Source organism: Schistocerca gregaria, chromosome 6 (genome assembly GCF_023897955.1).
Source record: "Schistocerca gregaria isolate iqSchGreg1 chromosome 6, iqSchGreg1.2, whole genome shotgun sequence".
In the NCBI taxonomy this organism is placed as follows: Eukaryota; Metazoa; Arthropoda; class Insecta; order Orthoptera; family Acrididae; genus Schistocerca; species Schistocerca gregaria.
Window position 1 is genome coordinate 510,119,107 of NC_064925.1, and position 20,912 is coordinate 510,140,018.

General features: G+C 43.6%; 1 protein-coding gene across 1 annotated transcript in view; it reads right to left on the bottom strand.

The window, feature by feature from the left end:
* The window catches only part of LOC126278925 (KH domain-containing, RNA-binding, signal transduction-associated protein 1-like), a 717,512-nt gene that overhangs the window by 377,720 nt on the left and 318,880 nt on the right, over positions 1-20,912 (bottom strand). Inside the window, exon 2 of the mRNA XM_049979201.1 lies at positions 10,708-10,824. Within this exon, the coding sequence (XP_049835158.1) occupies positions 10,708-10,824 (117 nt within the window). The remainder of the gene's footprint in view (positions 1-10,707; positions 10,825-20,912) is intronic.

Genomic DNA, 20,912 nt, shown 5'->3' on the forward strand with positions numbered 1-20,912 from the left:
GAACAAATTCGTATTCTTCTGGCTGCCAAACTCCCCGGAACTAAACCCACCGATAATCTGCAGAACCATCCCGATAGGGATTTTTGTGCCCTGGAACCTCAAGTGAGGAACCTACGCTACTATCCACGGCACTGGAGGTACCATGGTTCTACGTCCTTCTCGGTACATTCTAGAACCTAGAGCATTATTGACTCTTTTTCTTCATATGCAGTTGTTCAGCCTTATGCCAGATGGTCACATCATTAATGTGAGTGGACCATGTATTTCTTACATTGAGCTCTTCGTCATTTGTAAATATAACTGCATCAGTACGGAGAATTCTTTGAAGTAATATCTCATCGTTCTGATCTTGAGTGAGAACCGAGCGTCGAGTTTCATGCGCTTTGTGCACTCTCGGTGGTTAATGTGCTGGTCGACTAACACATGATACAGATGGAAGCTGTTAAGTACAGAATGCAAACATCGTTGGGCGCACGCTATTTCTTTGGTGGTAACATGTTAATTATGAACAACAGTTGCCAGAACCTCTAATTTGTTCACTCTACTCATTAAGGTTTGTTCCTTACCCCTTACATAGTATGCCAGTGCCTTTCTAATAACAATATTCAGCACCTTCTCTGATTTGTCATCCATGCCGGACACCATATGTTGGGAGGTATTTATGCATACAGCTGAATTGTATACCTTTGAACTTCTGCATTCTCCGTAAGTAATTAGAATTCATTGTTTTTCATGGTTTGTGAAAGACATTTATTTCATCTAAGTAACCATGGCTCAAGGCACGTGAACGGGTCAAACAAAACAAAAACTAGATTTCCGCTGCTCCCCTTTCATGCCGCTATCGCAGCAGTGCAACAGAACTTACTCGACGTGAAGTAATTTGTTATTTTGATGTGAAATCGCGAACTGAAACGCACACAGCAGCAATCGGCTACCTGTTCAAAACACACAGCTTCGAAGTTCTATGTATTATACTTACTCTGAAACTGGTAAGCAATAAGAGTGGGAGGTCGCTGAATTCATCAAACTGCGATAGTTAACAGCACACCTTGTGCTAGTTCCATTTGAAAAAGCAGATTCAGTGCTGATATATCTAGTTCCATTTGAAAAAGCAGATTCAGTGCTGATCTATCTATAATTAATATAGCAATGTAATGAGGGTACATGTTACATAGTTAGTACTTATACTTTATAGCAACTAATGATGACGAAAACAGAATAAAGCTACGTTGTTTCCGGCAATATCGGAGTGAATACCATGTCTAAACCATAATTTCGTATGTGTTTGAGGTGAACAGCTTGTCTGACTCACCATCTATAATACAACAATCACACTGGATACCTGCGGCAGGAAATGAAGTGAAATCTGATTTAGATCGCTGTGCCTACACTTTGTTGAATACAATCTCTTGAATATCTAGACAGTGGCCTAACCAATTGGATCATCGCTTAGCGTTTCCTAAAAGAACTCAAACGCTCAAGCACTTACTGTTGTTAGCATCATCAGCCTATTTTTGTAAAGTTTTCTCCTCGGAAATATCATCAGAGGATCAGGTATGACGTTACTACTTAGGGGACCTCTATGTGGATGCTGCGTGTTAAGGAGGCTACCTTATCAAACGCTCTAGCCTTACTACACCTCTGCACTGAACAGAAGACAATTCCATGTTTTGCTTTCGTGAGCTACCGTGTCAAAACTGCTGCGACAAAGAGAGTATTTAGTCCTGGCAGCCTCGCCCTACCGCGAGAGAGGGTACATCACACGAGAAAGCAGTTGGATACAAACGAACGCGACTTAATGGCCATCCATCTGCGGCTGACCGAGTCGCTGTCAGCTTTGAATTGGGAATGGGTCGAAGCAGACGTAGTAGCGCAATAAATGTCATCACAGAACACAGCCACGGAAAGGCAAAAAGGGCAGTTCACCTGGCTTTTACAGCAAAAGCATGGTGCAAAACGGAAAATAACAGATTGCGCCGTTATCTACATGACGACAAGGAACACAGTCGCGGGTACCATTTCGGTTCTTTAGAACGAACTTAATTTTGGACCATCGCCGCCGAAAATCCCTTCCGCTGACATAATAACTGGTGTGGAACAGCAGTTCCCAATATGCCGAGTGAAACTGCCGAGAGACGAACCGCATTCTTTCAAAACCTAACTCGCTATCTTGGAACATGACAAGAGCTGAGCGTAATGATCTTAACGAACTCTATTCGGTTCTCTTCTCGTCTCCTATCAACTGACAAGGGCAATGCAGTCTTCATTACAAAACGAGCCGAAGATTCATTTGATGCTGGAGGAGGGTACATATGAAAAATTACCAAGGGGTCCAACATCCAGAATAATGAGGAAGACGAAGATTCTCACTGACAGAGAAGGTCATTAAAATTCATTAAAATTCTCTCCCCCCCCCCCCCCGAGGACCTCGAACACCTTAATTTTATTACATTCCAAGAGAACACACCTTTACGACCCTTCGTGAGCACCGTTCAGTCGCCGACTTACAGAATCGAGGAACATCTGGCCGGGCGCCTTACTCCGAAAGTTGGTCATTAATCAGTCGAATTAAATGCCTGAGTCTTGGACAATGAGCTAACGCTTTGATGTGGTGTCATTATTCAAGCGCCTTCTCATAAAAGATTCTATATTCTGCTCTGCCACGAGTTCGACGACACGGTTCTTGATTTATTAAAGCACACTCTGACATCACTTTTTTGTATGATGGCATCACGACGGGGAACCTTTTAACTCGTTACAAACATCATGTTTATGGAGTGTTTCAAATGGCTATGAGCACTATGGGACTTAACTTCGGAGGTCATCAGTCCCCTACGAAACCAGAACAGCTGTTAGCAAGAGTAACATAAAAGTAGATATCTTTGGTGTTGGGAAACAAATCACTTAAGAAAGGCAAGTCTTCCTGATTTGTCCTGATGGTACACCAATCAGGTTCCTTTCAGAGTATAGCGCCTTTCTTAGCAATCATATATAACAGCTCAATTGACAAAAGGTCTTTTCCTAATGACAGGAAAGTAGCAAAGGTCACACCAATATTCAAGAAAGGAAATAGGAATAACCCATTGAATTTCAGACCCATATCGCTGATCACAATTTGCGGTAAGATCTGGGAGCTGTACTCAATCATTATGAATCACCTTGAAGAAAATGACTTAGTGATACATAAGCAACACGGATTCAGAAAATATCGTTCTTGTGCAACACAGCTAGCTCTTTATTCCCATGAAGTGATGAGTACTGTTGATAAGGGATCTCAGATCGATTCCATATTCCTACATTTCAGGAAGGCTTTTGATACCATTCCTAACAAGAAACTATTAATCAAATTGGGGGCATATGGAGTATCGTCTCAGTTGTGTGACTGGATTCGTGATTTGCTCGCGAGCTGGGGTGGCAGTCACTGAAACAAGAGTGGTTTTCTTTGCGGCGAGATCTGTTTACGAAACTTCAATCACCAACTTTCTCTTCCGAATACGAAAATACTTTGTTGCCACCCACATCCGTAGGAAGAAATGATCATCATAATAAAATAAGAGAAATAAGATCTCGAACCGAACGATTTAAGTGTTCCTTTTCCCCACACGCCATTCGAGAGTGGAATAGTAGAGAAGTAGTATGAAAATGGTTCAATGAACCCTCTTCCAGGCACTTAAGTGTGAATTGCAGAGTAACCATGCAGAAGTGGATGTAAATATAGATGTAGTATGTGTTTTGTCATTAAAATAAAGTAGTGTAATTTGCCGATCAACGAGATCAGTGCCACTGTAAAAATACCACCATATAAACGTAATATTTGCTCCAAGTGAATGTTTCCAATTCACTCAAGATTTATTGCTGCAACAGTGCATATGGAGAACATGAAATGATTACATTTACAGCCGGTCGGTGTGGCCGTGCGGTTGTAGGCGCTTCAGTCTGGAACCTCGTGACCGCTACGGTCGCAGGTTCGAATCCTGCCTCGGGCGTGGAAGTGTGTGATGTACTTAGGTTAGTTAGGTTTAAGTAGTAGTTCTAAGTTGTAGGGGGCTGATGACCACAGATGTTAAGTCCCATAGTGCTCAGAGCCATTTGAACCATTTTTATTATATTTACAGATCAACAGCACAAGCGGTTTAGAGGTGCCAGGTATCGACGCATGCATACCCAAGTTAGTACGTGGTGTGGCCTGCACAGGTGGCAATGTAGGCTCTGACTCTGGCATCCAGTCGATCGTACAGATGGTAAATACTGTCATGGGATACATTATGCAACGTCTACTAATCATGTACACGTAGTTCTGTAAGAGTTGTTGGTTGACGATTGAAAAGTCACACGAGTCACTCCTCGTCCCGTCCAATCCCACTTGTGCTGGACTGAAGACAAGTCTGGATATCATGGTGGCCAGGGAAGTCGTTGCACGTCTTGTAGAGCAAGTAGAATTTCAAGGGCAATGGTCAGCGTCTCCTTCAGAAACACCAGCAGTGAACGAGAGTTGTAGCTTATCGCATCCCAGAACGTAAAGCCTGGGGCTTGGACCAGTGCGTATCGGACGAATGCAGTCTACGGGACAGCGTTCACCACACCTACGTCGCACCCCGAAACGACAATCACTTGCGTGCAGGCAGAAACTGCTTTCATCACTGAAGACCACGGCCCGCCTTTCGTCCTTCCATATGATCCTCTGACGGCATCAGTCGAGCAGCGTACATCAATGCTGTGACGTGAGTGGAAGATAGGCTAGAGGAGCGCGCGTGCCCGAAGTCCCACTGCTAACAGCCTGCTCGCGACAGTTCGTGTTGACTCGTCTGGGCTCTTACTTTTGATGTAGTAGCTGTAGTGTTACGATCTACCACTGCTGCTGTTACACTACTGGTCATTAAAATTCCTACACCAAGAAGAAATGCAGATGATAAACAGGTATTCATTGGTCAAATATACTATGCTAGAACTGGCATGTGATTACATTTTCATGCAGCGTGGGTGCATAGATCCTGAGAAATCAGTAACCAGAACAACCACCTCTGGCCGTAATAACGGTCTTGATACGCCTGGGCATTGAGTCAAACAGAGCTTGGATGTCGTGTACAGGTACAGCTGCCCATGCAGCTTCAACACGATACCACTGTTCATCAACAGTGGTGACCGGCGTATTGTAACGAGACGGTTGCTCTGTCACCATTGACCAGACGTTTTCAGTTGGTGAGAGAACTGCAGAATGTGCTGGCCAGGGCAGCAGTCGAACGTTTTCTGTATCCAGGAAGGCCGGTACAGGACCTGTAACATGCGGTCGTACATTCTCCTGCTGAAATGTAGGGTTTCTCAAGGATCGAATGAAGGGTAGAGCCACTGGTCGTAACACATCTGAAATGTAACGTCCACTGTTCAAAGTGCCGTCAGTGCCAACAAGAGGTGACCGAGACGTGTAACCAATGGCACCCCGTAACATCACGCCAAGTGATAAGCCAGTATGGCGATGACGAATACATGCTTCCAATGTGCGTTCACCGCGCTGTCGGCAAACACGGATGTGAGCATCATGACGCTGTAAACAGAACCTGGATTCTTCCGAAAAAATGACTTTTGCCATTCGTGCACACAGGTTCGTGGTTGACTGCACCATCGCAGGCGCTCCTGTCTGTGATGCAGCGTCGAGGGTAACCGCAGTCATGGTCTCCGAGCTAATAGTCCACGCTACTGCAAACGTCGTCGAACTGTTCGTGCAGATGGTTGTTGTCTTGCAAACGTCCCCATCTGTTGACTCAGGGATCGAGGCGTGGCTGCACAATCCGTTGCAGCCATGCGGATAAGATGCCAGTGATCTCGAGTGCTAGTGATACGAGGCCGTTGGGATCCAGCACGGCGTTCCTTATTACCCTTCTGAACCCACAGATTCCATATTCTGCTAACAGCCATTGGATTTCGACCAAAGCGAGCAGCAGTGTCGCGATACGATAAACCGCAATCGCTATAGGCTACAATCCGACCTTTATCAAAGTCGGAAATGCTATGGTACGCATTTCTCCTCCTTACACGACGCATCACAACAACGTTTCATCAGTCAACGCCGGTCAACTGCTGTTTGTGTATGAGAAATCGGTTGGAGACGTTCCTCATGTCAGCATGTTTTAGGTGTCACCACCGGCGCCAACCTTGTGTGAATGCTCTGAAAACCCAATCATTTGCATATCATAGCATCTTCTTCCTGTCGCTTAAATTTCGCATCTGCAGCACGTCATCTTCGTGGTGTAGCAATTTTTATGGCCAGTAGTGTATAATACGACGATCCTGGCGGGCGTCTGTGCTATTTGGAAATCGAAAACCTCGTCTACGAATGTGAGAATGTTCACGTGACCACAGATACAAGTGCCGCTGCACCACTGACGCAGCACGTCCAACTTGTTTGATAGTTCTCCGAAACGACTATACCACCGTTCAGAAGGCCACATTGTGACCCATTTCAAACTCGCTCAGTTGGCTGTACGAAACACGAACGTATCTCCGTGCCCTGGTTGCCTGCTTGCTTTACACCTTTTCACCACTCGGAACTTTCTGGCTGCGAGCATTCCCTATTGTTACCTACTCCACACGCTACACATACGATATTGAAACCATTATCAGGACATCTACTCACCCGAAGATGGTATATGACAGGGCTGGGCAAATACCCGTTTCGTGAGACCCTGCGCTCACAGATGCCCCCAAGCCCTGCTCGCGACTCTCCCCCACTCCGCCAACCGACAGTACCCCCACCATCTACTCGTCTAGCCATGCAAGTCAGGGCATCGCGCGGAGCTACTCTGTCCGTTTACTTCCGGCCGTTTCTAGTGTCTTTGCAGACATCGTGTTCGGTATTTGAGATAAAACAGAACTAGTGGGAGGAAAATAGTTGAGGAGGAGTTAAAATCCTTGAAACGAAAGTCCTTTGAACCCATACTCATTAATGCACACTTGGAAGAGGAGTACGTTTTTGTTGGAACGCAAAGCGGACTTCAGTGTTTGAATTTGCAATGCATCACTGTCGTCACGGAAGCCGGTCGGAGTGGCGGAGCGGTTCTAAGCGCTACAGTCTGGAACCGCGCTACCGCCACGGTCGCAGGTTCGAATCTTGCCTCAGGCATGGATGTGTGTGATGTCCTAGGGTTAATTAGGTTTAAGAGGTTCTACGTTCCAGGGGACTGATGACCTCACCAGTTAAGTCCCATAATGCTCAGAGCCATTTGAACCATTTCTTCACGGAAGAAGTACAGCGTGAAGCGACATTGTCAATTGCTTCACGAGAAGGATATAGTCGGTTGGAATAATGAAGAAAGAAGAGAAAAAGTTATCGAACTGAAATAGACAAAGGAGACAGACGTATGTGCACGTGCAGATAATTATGACATTGATTCACATTATTACTGTCATTAAAAATATGTTACGCGAATTTTCCGTCATTTTTACGTTCTCCTGTACGTAGTTACAGGACGAAAACCTCATTCATCCACAACGAGTGCAGCGATGACAGTAAGCTATCACGTAGCTCTTCAAAGAGCTAAAACATCACCGCCCTCCGGCGATGGAGAATTTGTGAAAGAATGTGCCCAGCAAGTCTTCCTCCTTTTGAAACCGTTCTTCTTTAACGGAGAACGGTTTGCAGGTGCACTGAAGAAATGCCACACGATGTGCAAGCTCACTTCAGAGATCGGTTAAAAGATTTGGTTTCCTTTTCTTTAACATCGGACGAAAGCACTGATTATGTGATGTTGCTCAAGGAGGAGTTGATGCTCAGTTTAATGTTATTGGGGAACTCCTCAATTTAGTGCCAATGCATTACACAACAAGAGTCGACGATATATAGCCATGCGTAGAACATAATATTAGAGAAATACGAGCTATGTCAGATAAAACTTTCGTCGACTGCAACAGATGGGTCTCCAGCAGTGATTGGTCGTAAGTCTGGTGTGGTTGCTTTGATACGTACGATGTTGGCGTCCAACAGGAACTATCAGCAATACATTGCGTTCTTCACCTTCTTAATTTGCTAACAAAATGTTCCCAATTAGTTGGCGTTATGGACCTGGTTATGAAAGCAGTTAACATCCCCAGGTCGCACGGTTTAGGACGCAGACAATTCAAAACATTCCGGGCGGATCTCGCCTGAGAATACGCCGATGTTCCATATTTTTCTGAAGTACGCTGGTTGAGCGAAGTGTTGTTTTAGAACTATTTTTTAACTCACGGAAATATATAGCGTTATTCATGGATGCGACAGGAAAACTGGTGAAAGAACTGGACGACCCACAGTGGATTTTACACCTTGCGTTTTTAAGTGAGGTAACCAAGCATCTGAATAGCTTGAATGTAGCTTTACAAGGTAGAAATAAGGCAATTAGCAAAGTGTTTGAAGCTAGTTTTGTATTAAAAAAAAACTGATTGGTGGGCAAAGCAAATGTCAGAAAAGTCATATGTACACTTCCCGAGCGTTGCATTAGTTGTTAGTGAAAACAATTTAGAAGGGGAGAGGCTCAGAGAAAATTTTGATGGATTTGCAACTGTGTTACAGTCTGTCGAAGGCATTTTTGATAGTCGATTTGAGGATTTAAATCGACTGCAATGTGATTTCAATTATTTTGCGACTCCTTTTGCAGTTGACGTTGAAAATGTGCCTTCTGAAATTCAGTTGGAACTCATTGACTTTCAATGCAATCGTGTGCTGAAGGAGGAGTTTCGCTCTACAGACACCTTGGAAAGCTTCTACAAATATTTCCCACGAGAACAGTTTCCATTGTTATTTAAAATAGCTGCTCTTGTGTGTAGTGTTTTAGGAAAAACAAACCTGTGCGAAAGTGCTTTCTGTATAATCAAACTGACAAAATCGAAACTTAGAGTAGTCTTAGTGACGTTAGTCTGACTGGTGCAGTGCACCTAATAACCAGTAATTTCACACTAAATGTCGAGATACTAGTTCAACATCATTGTAAAAATACACAGGATGATGTAAATTAATGCTTGTGTCACATTCGTTCGTAGTACCCCTCGTCTGAACTAAACACATCTGTGTAAATATAATCGAAAATTTACAGTACAATTGTGTTCGTTTCTAAATCCTTTGCGTCTGCATCCTATTTGTGGCCATGAAAGTAGAACGTGTTACAATGGTTCGACATTGTGTTTCATTCGTACGTCGCCAACCGTTGCATGGCGTAGGATACGCAAACATCAGGTAAGCTCTTTTTACACTTACGTTACACACACGCATGTTGTGCAACATATGACTGGCGTCCCGATAACCGTGTATCGGTGCCGTGTTCACGAACACCACATACGAGTGAAACGACCTCAGACGTCTGTGTGTTCCATCTGCACTTAGTACGTTAGCTTTTCCGTCTTCAGCTGTGTGCGCGAAGCACTCTCTCTGCGCCACTGTTGCCGCCCGTGCAGTGTGCATACACAAGCGGCCAGCCTCATAGCACAGCTCTGCTACCCGCTCTACGTGCCCTCACAGCTGCCTGGCGCTGCCCTTGCGGCTCATGTTGCCCGCGAGTAACCATAAGGGCAGCTCTCATGTCCACCTCTGGTATATGACGTCAACAGATCAAAATCAAATATGTTAGCAAGGAGGCCACTAATTTGTGAAGTGCAAAGTACTTTTACGACCTTATTTGTGAAAATACGTGTTACATTTATGTGTGCATCACAACACCTCACCATGATGCCGTGAATTAAAGGGCTTGCCACACGACAACATAAGTAAAAACGAATATAGGCGTGAAATATCGCAACAAACTAAGTTACGTTTAGATGACAGGCCAACACCCAACACAATTTCTCATTAACATCATTTGGTGGCAGATGGCAAGCTACCTGTAATAAAGAATGCACAGGTGGTTCTGAAAAATAATGCACACCACGTGTAAAAGTATTAACAAAAATAAACAAATTATTGTGTGAACTAAATATCCACATAATTTCGTAATCATTTAGTAGAAATGTGCACATTACAGAGTAAGTGAAAACGGAAATCCACTGATAATGGCACAGTGGTGCTAAAACATGTTTGGGAACTTGATAAAAACGGTGTTTTGCATACCTGGCATACCCTACATCCTTCAATTACAGTGGTCAAGACTAACATCAGATTTGGAGTATACAATGAATAAATACAGTGGTCAACACTAATGTCAGTTTTGGAGTGAATCATTTATGCGTCTTTCATTTCTTACCTCATACATGAAATTCAGAATAGACTTACTTTTTTACATCAGATTACTTTAAATGGACTAAAACAGCTGTCCTAAATATCTTACACTGGTGGGTACATAATCCATTCAGTCAGTGACAGACAAATTGTAAAACTTATAGGATTTAAAATCTTCCTACACAGTGATGTCTCTGCAGGAAGTCTAGATATGAAATCATAATATGTGTGGTATACTATTTAGTAATTACAGAATAGCTTATTATTTTAAATGTTACTCTGAACGATTTTGATAATATTCCAATACACTTTTGTAATGTCGGTAGGTGGTAGAATAATACACAATAACTAACAATGTATGGATGGAACAAGCACTTTAGAGCTACTCAAGGGATATAGCTCCCAATACGTATATAGAAAAAGATATTTCCCAAAGTTAGTCTGAAATAATCTACACATTTAGACAGACGTAGTTTACTGAGCTGCATAGTAGGAAGCCGCAAGAATATGTTGGGCAGAGTTTGCCTTACCTTATGTTTATCCCGCATTGAACCGCGTCCTAGGATGGCCATTTTCGTCATCGTGTCCTCCTGCAGCCTTTTCAGCGAGTTGCCCTTAGGACCCAGTAGCTTCCCCACGAAGTTGAACTGCAAGACACAATACAAGGATCGTAAATGAACGAACTCATAATCAGGAGTAAAAAAAAAATTAATAATTTTATAATAGCAATGGAGATTACGGAGTAAACGGCTGAAGAAAATGAATAACGTTTACAGTACTAACTTGTGTAACTTACCTTAATATTATCTGATACGATTAATATCTAAATTACGTTACTGTCGATAACCGTTTATCGTCAACAGCCAAGTTCACAAAAAATAACATTCATATTTAATTTGAAGACCTTATGCGCATGGATTCGAGTTAATCGCAGCAAAATATTCAGATTAAAATGTTAGAACACATAACTAAAAAATCTGGATTAGTGTGAGTAGAACTCGTAACCGAGGCTTCCGTACAAGCTTAACTACATATACAAATAGTTAATCCATCCCAGAAATCCAAAATATTTTGTCTGTTACCGATATCGATACAGGTAAGATATACGCTTATCCATCTCTGAGAAAAAGTGGTCTTAACAGAATGACAGTCGGATAACGAATGACAAAAAGTATCTTTTTAGCGTGATATAATTACAAATTAACAATTATAGGATTTTTCCTTTACCTGTTCTGTGATGCCTAAACTCGACAACATTTCGTAATTCTAGGTCAACGGGAAATACCGTATAGGTTTCCATGAGTGAGTTTGCGTGTATCAGAATTTGTGACGTCTATGGCCATATCGATTGATTGCATTGACTTAGATGCTTACATTTATTGCACCACCAAGGGAGACCTTAGTGAGCGACGTAAGCCGGCCGGTGTGGCCGTGCGCTTCTAGGCGCTTCAGGTTGGAACCGCGTGACCGCTACGATCGCAGGTTCGAATCCTGCCTCGAGCAGGGATGTGTGTGATGTCCTTAGGGTAGTTAGGTTTAGGTAGTTGTAACTTCTAGGGGACTGATGACCACAGATGTTAAGCCCCTTAGTGCCCAGAGCCATTTGAACCATTTGAGCGACGTAAATTTTAATTTGATACGTTTACCTGTTCCTGAGAGGAAATGGTCTTAACAGACTGACGAACATACACACAGATAACATTTGAACAAAAAAAATTGTGTGTGGGATGTAATTACAAATTAACTATTTTTGGATTTTTTCCTTTAGTTATAGTGCGAAACCTTGCTACTTACCAAATTTCACGATCCTTGGTCCACAGGACGTACCTTTTAGTTTTTGATAAGTGAGTTTGCGAGTATAAAAGTATGTGACATAAGTGGCCGTATCTTTTCATAGCATTGACTTAGGAGCTTCAATTTTTTACACTGTCAAGGCAACGTAGACATTTATATATGACATACATTTGAAATTGATATGTCTATCCATCCCTGAGGAAAGGTGTTTTTAGCAGTCGGACAGAGAGGAGGACAATGAAGTGATCCTACAATGAAGCGCCAAAGAAACTGACATAGGCATGCGTCTTCAAAACATAGAGATATGTAGGCAGGGATATCAAGATTTAGGTGAGAGTGAACGTGATGCTGCAGTCGGCGAACGAGCGATGGGACACAGATTCTCCGAGGTAGTGATAAAGTGAGGATTTTCCCGTTCAACCATTCCTGTATCGTGAATCCAGTGAAACATCAGATACCCGACATAGCTGCGGCCGGAAAGAGATGCTGCACGAATGGGACCAACGGCGATTGAAGAGAATCGTTAAACGTGACAAAAGTGCAACTCTTCTTCAAACTGCTGATGTCGGGCCGTCAAGAAGTGTAGGCGTGCAAACCATTCAACGAAACATTATCAAGATGAGCTTTCGGAGCCGAAGGCCCACTCATGTACCCTTTCTGACTGCACGACACAAAGCTTAATGTCTCGCCTGGTCGCAGTCCGACATTGGACTATTAATAACTGGGAACATGATGCCTGGTCGGACGAGTCTAGCTTCAAATTGTATCATCAGGTGCGGTTATGGAGACAACCTCATTGATCCATGGACCCTGCATATCAGCAGGGGACTGTTCAAGCTGGTGGAGGCTCTGTAATAGTGTGGGGCGTGTGCAGTTGGAGTGATATTGTAGCCCTGATACGTCTAGATACGACTCTGACAGGTGACAGGTGACACGTACGGAAACCTCCTCTCTGATCACGTCCGTTGTGCACTCCGACGGACTTGGTGAATTCCAGCAGGTCAATGCAACACCCCACACGTCCAGAATTGCTACAGAGTGGCTCCATAAACACTCTTCTGTAATTAAAGGCTTCCGCTGGCGGCCAGACTTCGCAGACATGAACGTTATTGAGCATATCTGAGATGCCTTGCAACGTGCTGCGCCACTCCTTCGTACTCTTACGGATTTATGGATAGCCCTGCTCGGTACAAGGTGTCCGTTCCTCTGGCATTATTTCAGACACTTGTTGAGTCGAAGCCACGTCGTGTTGCGGCACTTCCGCATGCTCGGCTTCTTTGGCTCTTCAGTGTATAAGGCTAGGTTTTTACGTATTGAATACGGAATCGTAAAAACCACGAAGAACAATATGTTTAGAGCGAAACAAACTCTCTGTGGCATAATAGTTCTTTAAAAAGTGTGTACATTGTATGATATTTTTAGCGGGAAGTGAGTTCATGCACCTAGCGAAAGGACGTTCTTCCTCCGCGTACCCCGTTTCCCGGCGGATATGTGGAAGTTGTGTCGTATACGTATTAGTCTCCTGTAGTGTTATACCCATGTCGGTCATATGGTTCAAATGGCTCTAAGCACTATGGGACTTAACATCCTAGGTCATAAGTCCCCTAGACAGAGAACTACTGAAGCCTAACTAACCTAAGGATATCACACACATCCATGCCCAAGGCAGGATTCGAACCTGCCACCGTAGCAGCAGCGCGATTCCGAACTGAAGCGCCTACAACCGCTCGGCCACAGGCGCTGGCTATACCCATGTCGTCTGATGATGATGATGATAATGATGAGAGAAGGGAGAGGAAGAAGCCAGGTGCCCGCTCATAGTTTGCCACTCTCGAGTAGCACTAGAGGGCCGCGGAAATAAACGTACCCTTGCGACGTACGGATCACCGTGAATTTTCGTATGCTCTTACTTCATGAGACATTGGGGAGGGGAATGGAATTTAATCCAGGACATTGGCGCATACACTAGAGAGCACAAACTTCACACCACCACCTCTTCTTCGCCTATTTCCGTCAAAATAATGACAGTGACATTTTTTCATCCATCACCAGGATGTGTACCGGCTTAGATTACAGCACAGGCCTGAGTTTTCGATTTTTTTCAGTCTGCCTGAATTCAATTTCCTTCTTTGTTGTTATGTTACCATTTGTTCTTAGAGGGTGTCTCCTGACATAGTGATTTGTTACTTCAGTCAAGGCCTACTTTTAATACTTGATGATGGTTTTTGTGAGGAATATCTTTTTTCCCTTTTCTAATCTGCTTCTTACATCCTACTTTCTTCATTAGTCAGGAGTTATTTTGCGTCTAAGTTAATAGAAATCTTTCACTTCGGCTACAACATGGCCCCAGTTTTCATGTTAAGTTTATTGCTTATTTGCAAAATTGTTAAGGCTCCCGTGGCCACTTGTTGACAAATCGCCTACTGGAAATCAAGACGAATTTGTGAGCCGCAGCACCTCAGACACGAGATGCAACAACCAGAAAGCGTTCTGAGAAGCAATGGGTACTCCATGAGTTACATAAGAAGTGTCACAGAGTAAAACACTCAGTGCAGCGACGCATCGCAGAAAGAAACATCGAGTACGGCCTTTGTGCCACACATTCCCAGAGTGACCAACAGATTTGGTCGTATACGATCTAAACAAAGCGCGGATGCAATTTTTAAACCAACAACGACGATCAAAGAGTGTCTCCGATTGGAAAAGGATAGAGTCTAATGACCTCGATGTCGACGGGACGTTAAACTCAATTTTCCTTGCAGTGTCTGGAATGTACAGCATACCATGTAGACGTAGAAAACTCTGCGGGAGTGATTGTATGATCAGTCAACACCAGAATTACCGAACATAAGCGGAATAGCAGGTAGCAGTAGGTGGAAAAATCGGCTGTGACGTAGCACGCGTTGTGTGAGACCGATCAAATAGTAGACTAAAATATACCAACACGGAAGCTCTTGCTGTAGAGAAGAGCTATCATAGCCACTTGTCCACAGAAATTATAAAAATATACGAACATGACAATAACTTCAACAAGGAAAAAGAAAGGCTCAAGGTAAGCAGATCCTGTATTCCCGTGTTGCATCAAACGATTGTTGCAGGTAGCAAGAAGAGAACAGCAGTGGTAATGATCACGGGAAAGCCCTTGGACGCTGGTGGGCAAGGCATGTATAATCTGCGGCAGCGAGCTCTACTCCCGTCCACCACAAGCAATAGAGGCTGAAGCTCCCTGGCAGATTTAAGATGTGTGCCAGAACGAGACTCGAACTCGGGACCTTTGCCTTTCGCGGGGAAGTGTTCTACCATCTGATATACCCAAGCACGACTTCTAACATTCTCCGTAGTGTCTGTTTGTTCTATATCGTCTCTCCCTACCACTTTCGCGCAACGACGCTCTGAGCGTGTTTTTTTTTTTAGGGAATTGATTAGTTTGAACCTGGGACCTGTTGCTGGTAAGGAAACGCCACACCAAACATGACATGTAGAATTCAGAAGACGTCAGTGAGACTATCGATGATATAACCAAATACTTAATGATTTTAGCGTCAGCTCCACTGCACTCCCTGTAAAAGAATCTCAATACTAACTAAATTTAGTGGAAGGGGTACAAGGCTTTCCTATTTTTAGTTAGCTGGTAAAATAACGTCGCGAAAGCAGTTAAGTTTACTATTGGAAATTTTATTCTTCTCACAAAACATTGTTTATAAATTGCACTATTGATAAAAGGAAATGTTTTAATACAGGATGGTAAAAACCAACTGCGTTCAACAAAAATGTGAACGAATATTCCCTGAGTGGGTTTCCAAGTTCTACAATGGATCGAAGGATGACCTATGCCATATCACATCTATAATCTAGGTTTAAATTAAGTTTCACAAGAGAGAGAACTATCAAAATGGTCTACAGTGACCCTCAACTATCTTTAATTACATGCCTAACTTGTCGTAAATTACAGTGGCTTATGTGGCTTCTCAATAACTATATAACAGAAAAATAATCGCGTTTAAGATTTTTACTTCAAGTGGCAAATGTGAACACCATGAGCTTTAATTGACGATCGACACTAGTATTTCGCAAAAAGGGAGTGCAACAGATGAGTCTCCTGCAGTTCTGAGTGAAGCTTTATGCGCTGTTATGCGACATCGCGTGCGTCCATTACGTTGTCGGTGTTCGTCAGGGGGCGACGAGCAGCACAGCTCCACTCACCTCGCTGTCTCGGAAGCAAGTCTCCTAACTTCTCCTTACTACATTTTACCGAGGTTGGTTTAAAAAAAACTATCTGGCTGTGTTTTCATTTGACCAATCAAGGTCTCAATGTTAACCTTAAGCTCCACCCACAAAAATTCTGTCTATCCAATGGGAAACGTTATACCTTTCCTGGTGGGGCAATTTTTTTAAAGTTTGCAACGTAACAGAGACGCGAAAAAGTCTCACGCTAAAACGTGCAGCTGGTGTGGTCCTTTTAGCGTTATCGTAAGATCTATACTGTTCTTCTGGAGGGCTCTATCTTTTAACATGGGCTGGGGGTGGTCCTAACGTAACAGGGACGCGAAAAAGTCTCACGCTAAAACTTGCGGGTGGTAGTGGCCCTTTTTGTGTTATCGTAAGATCTATACTGTTCTTCTGGAGGGTTTTAGCTTTTAACATGGGCTGGGGGGTGGCCATAACGGTTAGCTGGAGACGTGGGTGTTCATCCCTTATCGTAGGGGCTTCTAACTTAACACGTTTCTGTTCTCGGCTTCTGTTCTCGTTTCTCCCCTCGGAACTGCATCTGCATCGCGGTGGGAATGTATGACATGCATTTAGGCATTCTTCTGTTAGTCTGTGGTATTCCATTTGCTTTCTCGTTACTCGTATTACTTCGGTTAATTTAATGTCACGATTTATTCGGAGCTATGTGACATACTACTGGATTTGCTTATCATGGCAGGGTTTTCATTGAAGGTGTTGGATTTGCCTGACACCTTACAGACTCACGACCTGTCCTCACACTTTTACTTCTGCTAGTACGTCGTCTCTTACCTTTCAAATTTCACAGAAGCTCTCCTGTCTGATTCCGGTACACAGTTTTAATCTGCCAGGAAGTCTCACATCACGGCACACTCCGTTGCAGGTAGGAAATCTCATTCTGAATAGAGTGTGAAGCATTGACAGTGCCACCCCCTCGTACCGGTGAAACGTCAGAAAAATTACCAAACAAACGTTGACGGAAGGAGCCTAGACAGAAGTCAACAGGCGATTTATTGTTTATGTTAAGTGGTGCTACGCCCCATTTTCTCATCAATAGCCTCTATTTAGTATATTCTCAACCAACAGTATGTCCCGTGTATCCCCACTATCACTGAGGATATGTCTTACCAGTGTATCTCGTTATCATACCGTTTCGCAATGAACTTTAATCTCATTCCTTTCTTTCATTTCCTTTTTCACTCTTTGATGTGCATGTTGAACGGTAGGTCAGTTGTGTGCCACTGACTTAGTTCGGGTCCTTCTCACGAACTTATACTTATTATCCCCTCCTGCTTCTTGTGTATATTGTACATTACAAGTCTTTTCATATAGATTACACACATTATGCGCCATTTTACGCTGCAGAACCCTATGTTTCTAAGCTGACAAATTGCTATGAAAGTTTCGTGGTTATTCTTAATATGAAAGTTTCTTGATTATTCTTAAGGCTTGCTTGTAAGTTTAACATCAAAAATGTCTCTCTGGTTCCTTTACCATTTCTAAGGCCAAAGTGATCTAACAGATTTTCAATTTTGTGTTCCATTCCTTTGCATGTTACTTTTGCTCCTACAATGATGGAGGAACTGGTAAGGGTACTGTTGTATCGCTATCGATACTCACCTCTCTGGGGACTGCAGAGCGCAAGAGTAGTTGTTGCGTGGTTACCGTGGGATGTTGTTGGTTGATTCGGGGGAGGGGACTAAACAGCGAGGTCATCGGTCCCATCGGATTAGGGAAAGATGGGGAGGAGGTCGGCCGTGCCCTTTCGAAGGAACCATCCCGGCATTTTCCGGAAACTGTTTAGAGAAATCAAGGAAAACCTAAATCAGGATGGCCTTACATGGGTTTGAACCGTCGGCCAATCGAATACGAGTTCAGTGTGCTATCCACTGCGCCGCCTCGCTCGGTCCGTGGGATGTGGGGCCTCGTGCAATGTTGGTGCAGTGCAACACACATCTGATGTTATTGTGATGTAATTTAAAATGTTTGTCACGCTAGTTGTACATGTCATACTAGCGTTAACGGTCCAGTATTAATGTTTCTCTAAGAGGTGACGATTTTCGCTCTCGTGTGTCGTGTCGGGAGGTAAGTAATGAGGCGCATTGGAACGGTTACATGAAGGTAAGTGTGAACTGGTTTGTCTCTAATTACAAGTTCCAAGTGAAAGTAACACGTATGGATTGTTTGAATATCATGAGCGGAGGTACTTTCCCGTTTCGGATATGAAACACGACCTTTTGAAACATACGCGTAACGATTCGCTCACGCGCATTCTCGTGAGATGAATGAAGAAACTGTTCAGTACTGACTGGAACTGTGGTTTTCACCTACTTATAAGGCACACTTTATACAGTGATGTTTGTATGTGTTCTGTGTTGCAAGCACTTGAATAATATCGCTTCAACAATACATTTAGTACGTCACAGCGGAGTACGAAGTTGTTATGCAAATACCGACCACGTCGATTGTGCAACAATGTTGATTGTGAACAGGGCAGCCCAACACTATGTATCTATGTTTAATAGAATATGTTGAATTCCGCCAGACTATGCTGGCATTGTTTGTGTGCGTATCCACGCGCCCTGTTAGATAATGATTATTACAGGAAACTTCGAAACAGTTAGCGCTAGGAGAGAAGAGCAACAACAGCAGGAAAATCAGGTACGTGTGTTTTATGCACGCTGCCGCTAAGTATCGAGTTCTTGTTGCTGTACTTAGTGAGTATTCGTTCAGAACATGTACACCACAGCCAACCGATGTGACCGAGCGTTTCTAGGCGCTTCAGTCTGGAACCACGCAACCGCTACTGTCGCAGGTTCGAATCCTGCCTCGGGCATGGATTAGTGTGATGTCCTTACGTTAGTTAGGTTCAAGTAGTTCTAAGCTCTAGGGGACTGATGACCTCAGAAGTTCAGTCCCATGGTGCTCAGAGCCATTTGAACCATATACACATTTTCCCCGGGTGTGCTCAGTGTATTTTACGATAGTACTGACATTTATCTGTGTTTGATATCTGGGGTGGATAATGTGGATGATATACTTATTTTTTTGTTTTGATGCAGTGCTAGTTTTAGGCTCCATGCGTTCCTTGTGTGTTGCTGTAAATAAGTATAAAAAGCATTTCTACTACCGAAAAGACACGAATCTTTTCGGTAGTAGAAATGCTTTTTATACTGATTTATAGCTACACACAAGGAACGCATGGAACCTAAAATTGGCACTGCATCAATAAAATAATTAAGTATATCAGCCACATTATCCAACCCAGATATGAAATTCAGATATACTACCGAATATTATAATGAAGTATAGTACACTAGAAAGGTCTAAATGTGAGCAACAAAGTAACCTCAAACAATCTGTCGTGCTGAAGGAATGAAAAGTCTCCAGTGAACCACTGTCCGTGATTCCGCAAGTCGCAAGTAGATGGCACCTTCGGCGGCCTCCTTACGGCGACCGCTCCGAGCGGCATCCTGATGAGTGGGTGCAGGCAGGGGCGCTATTAACCGTTTTACAGTCCGCTTAGGCGACGACCCAGTCGTAACAGAGGGCGTTATGCTGGAAATTGGAGCTGTCGCCCGGAGTAATGGCTGGAGGGCGTGCCTTGCGTTTATCCTGTCGGGGCGCCAAGCAGCGGAGGCAACCGACTTCCAGCCGGGAAAGGAAGAAGACATCGGCTGACTAATTCCTTTGCGAAGACGATATTACATGGATAGTAAGTAACTCATATATCTTGACAGTTACGGGTACTTGTAAATAGCTTCACAGTTTTATACGAATGAATATTTTGGCGGCCAAATTTATTGAGAAAATGCTGTCGGGCTTCCAGCCGCTTCATGAGGTTTGAAACCCGCGAGCTTTCGTCTGAGAGCTCCTCGTCCGTTGTCAAGTGGTGACTGCCGAATGGTTCCTACTGCCCTCCTTGTACAGCTGCACTGCCTTCAGTGACGTCATCGTTGTTCGTCCCAGCACCGTATATAGTAATATTTTCGTTGCAGGCATGCCGTACCTGCTCCAACCATCCGATGGCCAGGTCTCAAGTCATGTCTAGCTGCAGACCACCGTCTATTGGGGGTGTTGTCAAAAATGTTTATGTCGATCGATTCTTTTATGACGCTATTGAAAATAAGATTAGGGTGTGTAATAATAGATGTATCGACGAATGTGATACTGAGTCCGTCTTGTAGAGCATATTCCGCTAGAGCTGATGTCTCGCGAAACCGTAGGCGAAAACATCTCTCGTGTTAACACGTTTCTTATAGTGGCCACTTTCGCAACAGCTGTACATAAATTTCAGTTGCTTCAAAGAAAATGACTTTTTTGCTTGCACCACATCGACATTTTTACTTTTAGTTATGCATCCAAACGCGTTTCGCCTTTTTTACAAGGCATCGTCAGTGGATGTTCTGAAATATTAGATGACTTGTCTATTTTTATACATAGGTTATGGTTTCATATCTAGGTTATAGATTTAAGCCGGCCGCGGTGGTCTCGCGGTTCTAGGCGCGCAGTCCGGAACCGCGCGACTGCTACGGTCGCAGGTTCGAATCCTGCCTCGGGCATGGATGTGTGTGTTGTCCTTAGGTTAGTTAGGTTTAAGTAGTTCTAGGTTCTAGGGGACTGATGACCACAGCAGTTGAGTCCCATAGTGCTCAGAGCCATTTGGACCATTTTTTACAGATTTAAATTCAGTTCCTTGACGTTTTTTACGAAA